General features: G+C 38.6%; 1 protein-coding gene across 1 annotated transcript in view; it reads left to right on the forward strand.

Annotated features, from left to right (window-relative positions):
- hpse2 (heparanase 2) overlaps nt 1-15,516 on the forward strand; it is a 57,518-nt gene extending 42,002 nt beyond the window's left edge. The window contains exons 7-12 of the mRNA XM_071480644.1: nt 3,494-3,587; nt 4,397-4,503; nt 4,627-4,741; nt 7,945-8,090; nt 10,293-10,439; nt 13,619-15,516. Coding sequence (XP_071336745.1) covers nt 3,494-3,587; nt 4,397-4,503; nt 4,627-4,741; nt 7,945-8,090; nt 10,293-10,439; nt 13,619-13,781 — 772 coding nt within the window. The 3' untranslated portion in view covers nt 13,782-15,516. The remainder of the gene's footprint in view (nt 1-3,493; nt 3,588-4,396; nt 4,504-4,626; nt 4,742-7,944; nt 8,091-10,292; nt 10,440-13,618) is intronic.

A 15,516-nucleotide genomic window follows, 5' to 3' on the forward strand; every position in this document is an offset into this window, starting at 1 on the left:
ATATGGCCATTCTTCGACACTTAAATGTGCTGTTATGTAGTTAATCTTCTATAGACTTTATTCGGGCTTTACCTGAATAAGTCCATGCAGAGGATGTTACCATTATTCACCAAAGAAAGTTTCTTTTGTGATCATTACCACAACATTAATGTGAAAGGAACTATTATGATTCTGTACTTTTGAAATTGCAGTATATTTAACTGTAAATATGTTCAAGTAAAATTTAAAATGCAGGACTTTTCTGCAATCTTCCGTCCCTCCAGGACCTGTACGCCTCAAGGACTCTGAGGCGTGCAGGGAAGATTGTAGCCGACTCCTCCCACCCTGGACACAAACTCTTTGAGACACTCCCCTCTGGCAGGAGGCTGCGGTCCTTCAGGACCAAAACCTCTCGCCACAAAAATAGCTTCTTCCCATCTGCTATTAGCCTCATCAACAAGGCTAGAGAGCCCCACTGTTGCTGATCAATTGCACCAATCACCAGAAAAAATTCCTTGTATGTGAAAACATACTTGGCAATAAAACTGATTCTGATTCTGATTCTGATTCTGATTCTGATTCTTTTAGTTTAAGTATTTTTTTATTTTTGGTACTGGTGCTCTTTCACCCATGCTTCCATCCGTCCCAGTGTGATGTGATCACATGTATTTGTTTAGTCTGTACTATATTCTTGTGTGTTAATAGAAGTAGTTTTCTTAGAGAGCTGTCTTTGATGTGGTGCTGGCACTCAGTGAGATCTGTGTAAAACAAGCTGTGGATCTTTGTCTGAAACCTTTTGGACACAGTGTTATTCATTTTTCTATTTTATTGAATTCTAGTCAGTCTGGCAGCTGAAGTATCATGTGAATTTGTGGATGAACAAAGGAAAAGTTTTTGGTTTTGTTTTAAGAACTTAGACTTGAGCAATTTTATGAATTCCTATGATCCCCTCCTCAATCTCGGCCAAAATACTAGAACAATCTTTCTACATTTTCATTTCTTTCTGAGGTTTCTGCTCAATTGAACCACCCAACTTGAGTGTTTAGCAAAGACAGCTAATCTTTCCCTGTTACCTGACCCCCCCCGACCTTCTAGAAAATTCCCAGTGGTACTGATTTGTAGCTCAAGATACAGCTATAATAACTTGTACAGTTTTTTATTGTTTCCATATATGAAGTGGAATTTCTCTGCCTGGGATCTGGACTGAAGAATTATTGTGAGCGCTCTGGAAAGATGACAGGATAACCAAATAATTTGTGTAAAGCTATGACTTAATCCCTGTGTTGTTTACAGTTTGAGGCCAGGAGCTTGGGACTTTTCCAACACTGTGACCAAAATTTCAACGAAGTTACACTCAGATTGCAACACTGCTTCACCCCACGTGGACAAAATGCAGCTTCATTCTCAGCGGTTTTGTTGACACATCTGTCATTTCCACTCTTTTCCAAAGCAGGTTCAATAGAGTTTTGAGTTTCAGTTTGAGTTTTTTTTTTAATCTGCTGGCCTTATTATTCATAATACAATGTACTGTTGACTAGCATTCTCTAACTTGATTTCCTCAATTGTAAATTGCCTGTCATAGTTTTCCTGGAGTGTTCTCTGGTTTTCTGGAAAGAAAGAAAAAAAGCTAAATTGTTACAAAACATTTGCAGCTTTACGCAGGACTGGACTGAGCTGGTCTGGTATGTTACTAATAACATTTGTTGCTTTAGAAGATTTGGAAGAGAAATCTGCTCTGCAGAGTTTTTTGAATCTCTTATTAACAGGTGTTGCATCTGTTTCTGTTACAGCTTTCGTCATGCCATGTTAACATAGAGTTGGACCAGTGACAGCAGATGGATTAAGCAATTACCTTTTCTTATTTCACTATCCTAAATATTTGGTGGGCTTTGTGTCAAATCAGTCATTTTACCTCTTATGCAACTTCATTCAAATGTTAATTTCCATTGTTATAATGTTGATGTCATTCTGCACATCCAGATCAAAGCAAAAGACCATGCCACAGGGCTGGGTATTCACAGGTGGATATCCATTAAAGTGTTAGCATTTAGTATTTATGGCTATGAAGTTAGCCTTTAAATCTTGCTGCTGTCTGTGAAAAAGTAATTGATAAGTATTAAGTGAAGCCAGACCACTGAAAAAAAGGTTTTTAAAAAAACTTCAGCTTGCACTTTGAAAGATGTTTGACTGGCACTCAGAGTGATACAGTTTTCTCTTTTAGAGCCTGTAAGATCTGGACTTGACCATACGCTCAAACTCCCCACTTTCCTCCATGCTTGTTGAATTTTTGATTTGGGACACTGTTTGCCACTGTAACTAAACCAAGGTACTTTAAACTGTTAACAATTTCAACACTGTCGGGTGTATTGTTGTTTTTCCTTGTGTTAACATGTTCTTATGTTTTATACTTACCATAAATAATGTATCAGAAATAACTTCACCTAAGAGAGTAAGCAACAAAGACTCATGCAACAAATGTTTTTTTCTTGTTCTCTTCTGCTGTGCAAATAAGATATAAAAGTTTATGGTACCTGAAAACTATAGTATGTGGTTGTTGCTCTTTTGTTTTTCTCTTTTGAACCTTAGACTCTTGCAGAGGGTCTTGGAGAGGCTTTTTGTCTGCCCACAGGGTGATGTTCCTCAGCACATTGGCTCTAACTACCGATAAATTCCTCTATCATCATGCTCTCCTAACATTTTCTCTTATTATCGTCTGTCTGTGTCTTTATCACTCGCACACAGGCTCACCGCAGATGGATGTCTGTATTGTTCACTCTCCTTCCAGTTCCTCTCTTATGCAATCCCACATTGACACAGAATTGGATTTTCAGTACACCAAAGTGTAATTGAATATGTCAGTCCTTGTTCATCATAGTTGTTGTGGTGGAAGACCAATGAAAATTATACGATACTGCAGTTCATGATGAGCCCTACCACTGCTAGTGTTGCATTTATGAAGTTGTTTTTCTGTATTGAATGATTTGCAGTTATATGTCATTGACTTACCTGGTTTTATAATATGTTATTATTCTATAAGAGAATATTATTTACCTACTTGATAAAAGATGATAGCACTGGGATTGCCAGCTGCACAAGTTTGACCAAAAGAAAGTGAACATTTTTCAGTAACATGGAATATTGAGAGTGTCTAAATAATGGAGAAAACTTATTTTGGCGAATAGATAGTAAAGCCTTGTTACTTGGCAGCACTTTGACTTGACTTAAATGAGCCTTTTTTAGTGTTTCACAATTGTCCAACATGAAGGTCAATATGATATCATATAATATATAGTTTTTATTCTACAGCTTAACTTTAAATTTCAATAAATAAAAAAAGTTATACAACATCAAACTGAAGAGATTAGGGAGGTGGGATGGATGCTTGGATGGATGGATGGAAAATAAAATGAAGTTTGTATGTTTTTTCGTTGTGTGCTGTGCTGTAATAAAAATCATATTTTACAGAGTGTACAGAGTGTTTCTCTCACAGCTTTTCCCTGGATTCCCATTACAGCTATTACATGGACGGCAGAGTGAACAAAGTGGAGGACTTCTTAAAAACACGTCTGCTGGACACATTGACGGAGCAGATCACTAAAGTCACCAAGGTACATAAGCTTGCCTCCATGAATAATCTCAGTTTATATATACTGTGTGTGCATAAAACTCTATATACTGTACATCCACGTCAAATAATACAGCTCGAGATCTGTACTGCACAAAATTAGGTTAATGTCTGGTCTATATTTCAGAGGTTAAACAATTTTTATTTCTATCAGTTTCGACTTTCAGATGACCTTAAGGGAGAATATGAAGAAATAACTAATTTTCATCATGCAATATATTTGCATTTCTTTTGAGTTTGCCAAGTTATGGATCATTCAGACCTCAGCTAGTTTTTTTGATTATAAAGCCATATGTGCAAACCACAGGAGTGAACCCTCCGGGTAAAAGGGTTGTGTCCACTATGAGGTAATATTATCAACACTGGCTGCTGCGGCTGACTTGCTGAGTTGTCATAGATGAACAGCGCCAAAGTGCCTCAGGGAAAAAGAAGCAACCATTCCCAGGAACAAAACTTAAAACAGTCAATGAAATGTAATAGGAGTGGGATTATCCTGTGTATTACCAGAGTCAATAAAATCAGGTTTCAGGTTATGTGTTTCTTTATGTGCATTATTATTTGTTGTGTACATTTACAATTCAGTTTTATTGTCAGCTGTAATGAAAAAACAATTCTCCAGCAGTGTGTCAATTTACATGGATTATGAAAAATGTTTCATCTTATTATAATGGTCCTTAAAATAAATTTGAATGCATTGATTGAGAAGATCCAAAAGCGAAATCCAGATAGAGCTTTTACAAAGTTGAATTCAGCATGGATTTTGTTGATACACCTGCGTTTCATTCATTGTAGGTCGTGAACACACATACTCCTGGTAAGAAGGTGTGGCTTGGTGGACTGGGCCCAGCGTGGGCAGGAGGAATCAGTAATCTCTCTGACACATATGCTGCTGGCTTTCTGTAAGTACTATTATCATATTATAGCTGAACGTATTCATTTCCAATGTATTATGTATTTTATTTGCACTATGTATGGCATTCCTAATAGTTGTTTCTGTGTATATATGTTCATCTGTTTTCCAGGTGGGTGAACACGCTGGGAATGGCAGCTATGCAGGGGATAGATGTTGTGTTGCGTCACTCATTCTTTGACTATGGATACACACACCTTGTGGACCAGCACTTTAACCCATTACCTGTAAGTCTCTCAATTTCAGTTCAGAAAGGATTAGAATGGCTGTTGGTTCACATTGCCAGGGCCTCAATTCACCCTTCTTCATCATAATAACAAGGATCTGACCTGAGCAGACCTGTTATGCTCTGGACCTTCTCTGTACCAGACCCAGTGCCTCGATGGCACCTCTTGCTCTTTTCCCGTGGGAGCTATTAGCTGAGATGAAAGCCATTTAGTGGTGATGAGTGGATAGACGCGGGGGCGAAATGCCATGTAACCTTAGCCCTTTGTCAGTAGCTCAGGACAGTGTCACTGCTCCCCTCAACCCCCATCACAACTGTGCGCTTCTCTGTGCGGGACAGTCGGCCGGTGAGAGATCTGTAACCTGAGACGCTGATACACAGGCACGTTAGTAAAATAGCCTGCAACTTTGTGTGAAATGGAACTGCCCACTCCCAAGTTCCTCCATAGTTTGGTCTCAATAATGCCACGATAGAAATACAACAAGCTGCGTCCACAACACTGTATTTGTCATATGAAATACACTCTCCTTTTATGTATGTGCACATGATTAGTCTGAATTTGAACAACACAGATGTGTTAGAGGCATTCATCTGAGGTCATAATTTTCCTTTATACTCAAAGTTGAACAAAATATGCTCCTTGGTAATTTATTTCTTAAAAATAAATTCAATAAAAGGGGAACTTTTAAGTCTTTAAGTGTGAGGGAGTGATAAAATGCTACCAGCAGCCAAGTACATAAAACAGATTTACTAGGTTCATGAAAAATGGGTTTATATTAAGCAGAGAGGCTTGAATTCAGGGCTTGCACAGTAAATTGTTGCAACAATTAAGGCAAAAGTCAATGGTATCATGGCATTTATCTCATTTGTTATTATTTCAGATCCTTTTTTTCTTTCTTTGGTCAGATATAGTCCCTATAATGAGTATTGACAATCCCAAAATACCACCTTAACCACTGACAAACTAATCACTTCTGCAAAATCTGAAAATAACTTTTAACTAAAACTTTCATTAGTTCTCTCTGGTGGACATGCACTTTCTTCTACCTCTCTTCAACTATTTGATATTAAATAATTGAGATGACTTCATTTCCTTCCCTCTTTGACTCCATTATTTTTCTGGGAATGATGGTCTCCCGCTTGGATCACAATGCTTTTAACATGGCTGGATGTCTGAAAGCTGCACCAGCCTACCTGCTGAGAGAATGCACTGCAGGGCCAACCTGTCTTCTGCATGGGAAATTTATGACCTGGCCCCTTCCCCTTTAGGATGACTCCCCCATTGGTACAATCCAGTCAAAGCCCTGGGCCCACTAAAAGACCTCAAACACTTCACCCGTTTCCAAACTTACCCCTTTCTTTTCTCTTACCTGCTCTTCTGTCCCAATCATCATCTCCTTTGTTTTCTTTTTTGTTTTATTCACACTCCTTATATGCCTGTTTATCCCTCCAGAGGTAGGTTGTAAAATATCAGTATATAGTGTGTGGCAGGTGAAATCTTATTGCAACAGTTGGAAAAAATTCCCCTTCAAATGCTCCCCGTCAAAAACGTGTATTTAAGCCTCAGAAAAAAAACTGACTCTGCATATTGTGGGTGTACCTGTAGATACTTCTACCTTTTTCCTGGGTGCGTTTTTCTTTATTTTAACAGTTGTTATCTTTTTCATTAAAGCTTGCTTAAGATTGTGAATTTCTAAATTAAAAACTCTGAAATTTTGAACTGGTTGGATTCTGAGTGATTAACAGGATCTCAACCAGCTAATCTGACACTCATTTGACCTATTTAGCAAAACGCTGAAGGTTAATTGTTGTCCTCCTTGTTATCATCCTCTGTTCCCTTAACTGTGCAGCTGAAGTTTGATTGGTCTCTGGTGTATTGTTTTTGTGTTTATCTGTCTCTCTGTCTGTTTCTGTCTGTATTGTATTTTAATTTGATTTGAAAATGAGAATGATTGTTCCTCCAATTAATGTCTGTCTCTCTGTTCATCTGTCTGTCTACCCAGATAAGAAGAGCTTGGGGCGAAAAAGACAGGGAGACAGACAGGCAATTAGACAGGAAAACGGGCAGACAGTCAGACCCCTGACGATTTAGGACCTCCCAAAAAATTCAGAATTGTTTACCATCAATTCAGGTCAGGGATTTTAACACAGCCATAGTTTGAAATATATTAATTTATGATGGTTTCTTTTACTCGAGTTTTAAAATGTAAACACTAAACAAGAGTGTATCACCTCTCCGGCCATCTTGCACAAATAAAACTCCAGACTCATAACTGTTCTTTGTTTTATACACTGAGCAACAATCACAGATCAAAGTTCTGGCCATACATTCGTCCTTCCATCCCTGTGCTTGTGGCCAACACTATACAGTTCCATACTGTGCTCTGCTTCTTCGATGCCTTGGCAGCAAATTAAGTTAAAGTCTGCATGGAAAAAAGAAGCCCTTAAATGTTGCCATATGCAGGATTGCATGGGAACTTCCTGAGGAACACATGTTGTTCTGGGTCTCTTGGAGAGGTGTTGAGTCTGTGTAGTCTATAGAGTGAGACACAGTACCGTGGACCACTCAACAATGATCCCAGAAAACAGCAATTCATGATTGAACATAATATTTACTAAAAATGTCATATTTAAGACCTGTCAATTCTGAACGGGTCAGCGGTTATTAGATACAATGTGACATGTTACATGGGACAGTCAGTTCCAACTAAATGTAGAGTGTCAAAGTGCTGACATATCTGGATCTGACATTTTTGTGGATTATACCTCTAATTTTCACCCCGTTGCAGACGAGCTGTTTCCCTGGCACATTCTTAATTCTCACAGTTTGCAGAACTTAATCTGTTTGCACAATCACCAGAACATTTCATGGCTGAATAAACAAAATGGAGATTTTAGCAATATTTCCTTTCAGGGGAATCCAGAATCCAACATTGCTATTATAAAAGGTCTCTTTCAATAAAAATCCTGATTCATTTAAATACAGTGGAGTTGGCAATGCTTTTAAACGGTTTCCCAGCTGCCTTACAGATCAGGTCTTTAAAATATCTTTCCACACCTGCCCACTTTAGCCTTGTATCTTTTAACAGCAACCAGGCGAATCCTGCCCTGAGCATTATGATGGTAAAGTTCAATCATACTGGCATAAAAAGTAATGCCAAATGTGTCTGTGTGCTTGTGTATGCAATGGTGTTGCCCTTACAGGATTACTGGTTTTCTCTGGTCTTCAAGCGTCTGGTTGGTCCGAGGGTTTTAGCGGTGCGGGTGGCTGGACTACAGAGGAGGCCGCAACCAGGACGAGTCATACGAGACAAGCTACGTATCTACGCCCATTGTACCAGCTACTACAAGTAAGTGCTACATGTTAACCACCCTGGATTAGTTTGTAATCTGCACTTAAACACAGCAAGCATGTACATTGTCATTATATTCTGTGATTTTGACAGATGACAAGAAACACATCTTCTTTTAGTGATGTGTAGTAATACTTTGGGAATGTGAAGCTACGGATGAAAACAGACGGTGTGAATTTTTTCTATGTCCTGTGTCCTCCTGCAAACACCTGAGGCACAGTGTCTGGTGGGGAAGAACAAAATCCCCAGCCGGCCCATTCGGCTTCTCATAAATAAGTAGACCGCAGACACCTCCTCATTCACAGCTCAGAGCCTTTAAAACTTAACGGGTATCACTTATCAGGTGTGTGGGTTCTGTCTCCCTGCCGTCAAAGAGCCGCTGAAAGGTGTGCGAGGCCTTTATCCCATCTCGGATTGGCTGGAGGGGGGTATTTGAGGGGGAGGGGGAGGGACAATAAGGCAGTCTGTGCCGAGAGGAGATAAAGAGTGCCACCATGGCCTGTTCAAGGTTATCATTTAACCCAGGCCAGTGGCTGTCAGCACCAGGCTAGACTTACGGCCTTACCCTAGACAGGGCTCGTTTACAGGTGGAGCATCTTTTAGAAAAATAGTGGAGCACTGCACAGATAGATGGTCAATAAATGGGCCGGAGTTGCATAACCAACACACACAGCTGCTTGAGGCCTGATGACATGCACGCTAATATTTGAAATAGTTTTCAACAAGTATACTCTCTCAGCCACCTGGTATGTATGGTTAATTTAGAAGTAAAGGGATGTCCATGGCATTTGGTGTTGCTCAGCACCACTTAACATACCAATCAGCCCTGGTCTCAAATGATCAGTGAAGCACTAAAGCAGTCCCTCTTGAATCCAAAGCCACTTCACTTGCCATTATTTCTGCCACTTTGTGGTTTAACTGTCATCCCACAAGTGGACGAACTATTGTAGTCTTAGTGGTTTGACTGTACTGTGTTAGAAAGCAAAGACTATAAATATGCTCAGACAGTCAGTGGTTTGAAAAGTCTCTGCAGATTAGATATTTGACTTTCACCGCCCTTTTACCCCTTTTAGTGGTTTGCATGGCATTTTTTTCACTTTCCAGAGATGCTCCAACATCAAACAGCATCAACACATGTTTATGTTCCTGGTTTGGATCTCTAAGAGCCTCATCATTTGAAAGGCCTTAGAGGTCATTATCTCTCTCTTCCATCTAACCATCGGATCTATCACTTGGAGCCATGGTCCATATTTCTCAGAAACAAGGCTCCATGAGTTTAACACAGAGCCAGACAAGCAGCGTTCTCGTCGACAGCACTCTACTTTATTGCTCTTGGTAAATATATTGAATATTAGCACTCTTGCGGGGTTGATGAAATAAATGGCTCACCCTGTGTCCAAGAGCACAAAGATAAACATCAAACCAAAAACCAAGATTGCTTTAAAGATATGAGATTTTGGAGGTGGTAAGCGAGAGAGGTGTCTGCCGGACCGTTTGGCCAATGCACAGCCCTGACCCTGAGCACCAGGGCCCACATGTGGTATTCACTACAGCTGTGTTGTCTTTGTCCCCATATCTGGGCCCTTATTAGATTTTATCATGTTTGTCTTATCTGTCTCACTTAGTTATTTACCTTTTGCCCATATCCTTATCAAGTTGTGTCCCCAGTGGTTTGCTCGTAGGAGAGGGACTCAAACACTGTTGTCTGTGTAACTCAAGAAGTGCTGCATGTTGTGTTCACACCCTTCATCTGACCCTGGACCATACAGCGACAAGTTTTAATATTGGAAACTGTAATAGAGAAGCAGATTGTTGCATCACATAGCTTTTATATGGATGAGAAAGGCTTTGAAAATGAAATATGTCATTCATACTAAATATAGATGATTGGTTTTAGGCCACGATAAAGGACAACTTGTTTCATACTTTATCTTTATTATTTTTCTGCAAGCCTTTTGATCTAGATTAGATCAAAGAGTAGTGGTTTGATGCTATTACTATATGCAATAAAAATATCAAAGACTTTTTTCTCTTTGTAGTCATCTTTAATTATAGAGAATTTTATTCAACATGGCATTGTAATATATAATGAATCCCTATTAGCAGATGTGGAATGGAGCCTCTTTTCTATTTGTGTCCTTCTCTGAAGGTAAAGGAAAATTAATTTAATGTTCATCATCATTGTGTTTGCGATAACAGTCATAACTACGTGAGAGGGTCCATAACGATCTACATCATCAACCTGCATCGATCGCGAAAGAAAATCAAGTTGGCGGGGACGTTACGGAACAAAACTGTCCATCAGTACCTGCTGCAACCCTACGGCGCTGACGGACTCAGAGCCAAGTTAGTATCGCTCTCTCTCCCATACATCTCCCATACGCATGCACACATATGCACATATACACACATGCTGGCACTGAATAATTGTTTTCTATCCAAACACAATGTGGTCTTCTTGTAGAGTATCCAGTTCCATTCATTCATGCTGATCAAACAAGACAAATGCACTGGTGCGAGACCCAGGTTATAACAGCCATACGAGTCTTCCGGTCCTGTCATTACTCATATAAAATAAACATGAATAGATAAATAAAGTATAAAACAATTAAGATTTGAAAGGTGCTGTGATGAGGAATAGGGATAATGAGAATATCAACAGTTTTATGGGTCTTAAATATTTTTTTTTTCCAACTTTGATAGGGTGTTAATCACTGGCACTTCAAAAAGCTGTAAGGAATGAATTTTAGTACAACAATGGATGATTGACTTGAGCTGTATAATTCTCACCAAGTTGCTGTGTGAATACACATATGCTTACAAGCAATAACTTCTGCCTGTCTTTATTGTAGATAGCCCAAGAGAACAAGCAAACTTTTAAAGAATAATACAACAATTTCAAGATAATAAAGAATAATACAAGTGATTAACTCTTTTTTATTTTTCCTTTGTTTGTGGAAAAACTATTAAGGTTAGCTATTAATTCAGACTGTCACAAAATATGGCACGGCTTTACTGAAGCTTAGATATAAAAGGAAACATTCACAGAGCCCAAAGTCCTCCACTGAGTTCCAGTCTGTTTGCGTCTCTTGTTTGAATCTGGTTTTATTGCCTACAACAGATGTTCTATCAATGGATTTCCAAGTTATTTTATATTCATGCCGTTTTACCTCTGAGGGCTGTTCTCAATGCAGTTTGTTACTATGATATATTACACTTTAACCAGGTAATATAATTCCCATTTCCTTAAAACGTGCCTTAAAATAAAACGTATATGCTTTCATTCTCTTCCTCTCTCCTTTAAGCCCCCTGCCTGTTATTCTGACTCTGACTTAAGCCCCAAATCCTGGAATAACAGCCTAATGACTCAGGACTGTGTGTGTGTGTGTGTGTGTGTGTGTGTGTGTGTGTGTGTGTGTGTGTGTGTGTGTGTGTGTGCGTGCGTGTGTGCGTGCGTGCGTGTGCGTGTGTGTGTGTGTGTATGTGTCTTTGTGTTACATGATACCGCCATACAGCCTTAATGGAGGCTCAGGCATGATCTTTCAATAACAGCGTAATGATGGAGGATGTTTTAGGTGCTAGAACATTATTACAAGGCAATTAATATGAGAGCAAGCTAACGACGGGCCTTTTTCAGGCTTTAAGTGCTTTCCGTTACCACACACAGCGCAGGGAGACTTTTATGAAAAATTTAGCAACACCAGATGTCCATAAATTTGTCTGAGTAGTGGGGCTTTTTTTTTTTAACGGCGATCAAATACTGAGGTCCTCGCATGTTGACGGAAAGCTTTGAGCAATACAGTTTGATTCATAACTTCTCCTTGTTGAACATAATTTTATTTGATATTTTATTGAATTTGAGGTTCACATAAAAATATCCAGATCACTAATGTGGTGAACTTTACAATATAACAATACAATAAAAAAGGTTACTCATAAGAGTAGCACTTTAAAGTTGAAAAGCTTCGAGTTAAAGGAGTCACTGCAGTACAAATACTACATAAGGAGATAATTTATTTTTAGAACAGGATTTATTGTGTTGCAATTCCTGATAGTTAATATACTGAAATAATAGCTGACTGTTCAGCAGTAAGTTTAACAATATATTCCTGCTCAATTAAAAAAAAAAAAAAAAAGTGAATTATAGTCCAAACTTTTTACGATAATTATCCTTATATTCAGCCCATTATCCATTTGTACAAGCGTACCCACCTTAACTTGCAACTGTGGTGTATTGCATTTACTCTGTTGAATTAACAGAATGAAAACAGAAAGAAAAAATATGAAGGAAGCTATTATTACTCTTTACACATCATTCTGTTCTCTGTTCAAAGACAGTAGGGAAATGTTTTGCATCTTATAACAGGGTGAGGCTGTATGTGAGCATTTAACAGATCTGAGTAAGCGGCATTTTTCATTTATACCTACTGTGCATAAAGTTTAAATTGCAATTTAATTAAGGAACATGTCAAATTAAACTAGACTAAAATAATATTTTGAACAATTTGTTTTTGAAAATCTTATTTCAAAATATTCATGTTAGTAATATTAGTAATTTTCTTTGCTTTTAAATTTACTGTTTCGGTGCGGTTGACTCAAAACTGTTGTGGAGAAATAGGTTAGCTTTCACTTTATGTTATGCAGATTTCCCTCAAAAAGTCAGGTTGTATCACTGTGCAGTTATGAGGTTGCAGTTTTGTAACAGCAGCACCCCCAAGTGTACAACTGACAGAATCATGACCCTGAAAGGCTGAAGGTGCTTGAAAGGATCCAGATTTTATTTTTGTTGATGAGGTGAAAAATGCCATTAACCTGTATGTAATCTTTCTCTACATATTTCTTCATTTCTTCTCATCTAGATCATTTTAATGCTCTTTTTACCTCTGCACTGGTTTCCAATTACATTCAGCATTCATTTAAAAATACTGGTGCTAGCCTTTAGAGCCTTGCTTGGTCAAACACCCCAGCTGTCCTCCTCTGTACGGCCAACCTACGCGCTCTTAGGTCTGCCGAACAAAAATTACTGGCTGTCCCTGGAACCTGCTATAAAACCAGAGGTGACCATGTCTTTCAAGCTGTTGCACCCAGTTTATGGAAGGCTCTCCCTTTGTCGCTGCGACCCCTGAGACCTGTGATTTCTTTATGAAGCAGCTGAAAATGTTTTTATTCAGGCAGGCTTTGGTTAGGTCTGAATAGCTGCTCCAATTTATTTTATTGATTTTTATGGGTCTATTTCCTCGTCTGTGCGCAGAACTTTTGTATATGTTTTTGTGTCTCTCTTCTCAGTTGTTTGTTGTTGCTGTGAATTTAACTTGTCAGCCCTGTGCTGTTTTTTGTCATTGCTATATTCAATCATGTTTTTGATTGTGTATTCTGTTTTTTATGGATGTAAATCCCTTTGTGATTTTGTGTCTGTGAAAGATGCTGTACAAATAAATGCCTTACTTACTCAAATGCTCTTTTACAGCCACCACAGTTATGTGATGGGTCTAATGCAGTCTGTGTTTCCTGTCGTCTCTCTGCAGACATGTTCAACTGAACGGGGAGAGGCTGCTCATGTCGGACAATGAGACATTCCCGGAATTGAAGCCTAAGACACTGAGGGCTGGACGGACAATAGCCATGCCTCCCATGACCATAGGCTTTTATGTAATCAAGAACATAAACGCATACGCCTGTCGAAGATAACATCAACCCTTCGCCCCTGAAATATAGGCGTGATGCTCAGACGTCTACCAAACCAACGACCCTCTGCCAACTGGACTCAAAGCTTAAAAAACAGCGTGGCTCTTCTTTTTTTTCCCATCTGTCAAGGAAAACAGACGGAGGTCAGAATTAGGAATCAGGATGTAAGTTTTTTGCTCAAGGACACTTTAGTAGAGTGCACCCATGGTTTGAATAACAACAGCCTCTTCGACCACTATCTCACTGATAATATTTACAACACTCTATCAAATTAAAATAAGTCCTTCCATTGTTCTCCTCTCTGTTCCAGCAAAGAAAGACTTGCCCAACACATATAAAACGGGCTGCACTGAACACTTTTCAGTTCTTTTCACCAGCAGTTCCTCAGATGCAACACGACTTGTTTGGACGGTGTTTGTTTTGGGCCTTTGTATGAAGTTTGTGTTTCATAGTTCCAGAAATGCAATATCAAAAAGTCCACAATCATAATTAAGCTATATTTCTTTCTCTTGGATTGTCAAACCCAGGGTGCGTTATCTCTATGTCTGCAAACAGAGTTTTTCTTTTCCCTTTTTTTTGTCATCTTTCACTGATGGAAGAAAAGGAAGAGAAAACTATGAACGGGCAGAGTTTCTGAGGCGTACACAAGTCAGCTTTAGTTTGACTTGATCCTCTCCACAAAAAGGAATTGCCAAGGTGTGTGTGAGGTCAGGCCTGGACTAACCAAGTTGTGTGTGTGTGTGTGTGTGTGAAAGAGAGAGAGAGAGAGAGAGAACGTATGCAAGTGTTTTATTATTGATAAAGCTACTGATGTGTCTGTCCAGCCTGTTTAATGTGCCACTGAAAGCAATCGTTTCTTCCTCTGCCATATCGAATGGCTTGAAGGGAAAATCTGTTTCTTTTAAAGGCTGTGGTTTTTGTATGTTTTGTGTATCATTGCTTTTCTGCTGCAGGTTTCAATTTAACTGCAGTGTACCACAGCCAGGATGTGTCGCTGGTACTGCTTTGCAGCGATGTATAGCTGAAGAACAATGTGAACCCATCCATTAACATCTGTCCTCTCATAGCCTGCATCCACACAAAATCTGGGTTTTTCTAAACTGCCAGTTTTTCAGGTGTATTTTATCTCACTATCTCTTCGGTGTGATCTCACATTTTATAATCCTCTTATGCTGCTAGTTTACATTATATTATATTTTACATAATTTTGTACAGATTTACTGTCATATATTATTAGATAATGTATTGTACATAAAAAAGAATAATTAAAATAAGTGATTTAAGCTCAATATGTTTACTTACATACAGTATATACCTAATTTATATGATTAAATACTTTGCTTTGTCTTCTCTAAATGACTCCATTATGTTAGTGGTACTAATGCCCCAACTCTAAAGCAAAATGAAGAATAACTATAAGAGCCTATTCACTAAATAACAGGGTGACCAAGTGGCTGTGTTAATAGTCACTCGGAGATGTAGTCATGTTGCTTCATGTGTGCTCCACACTGATATAAAGGACAGTGGTAACATTTCTAGATAAGCAGGAGCAGGTTTGGTGCCTGAACATGTTAAATATAAAGAATATTTGTCCTCTGAATGTGTTTATAGTTAATGTAGAGATGTTCATATTTCTTTTGGAGAGTATTATTTTATTATGGAAAGTGTGCATATATATTATTTTTTGTTACAAAAAAAAAGTTTACATTGATAATAAACACCTACAAACACCTAAGAA

The sequence above is a fragment of the Trachinotus anak genome, unplaced genomic scaffold, assembly GCF_046630095.1.
Source record: "Trachinotus anak isolate AG129_WGS33_773 ecotype Australia unplaced genomic scaffold, CSIRO_AGI_Tana_v1 ptg000007l, whole genome shotgun sequence".
In the NCBI taxonomy this organism is placed as follows: Eukaryota; Metazoa; Chordata; class Actinopteri; order Carangiformes; family Carangidae; genus Trachinotus; species Trachinotus anak.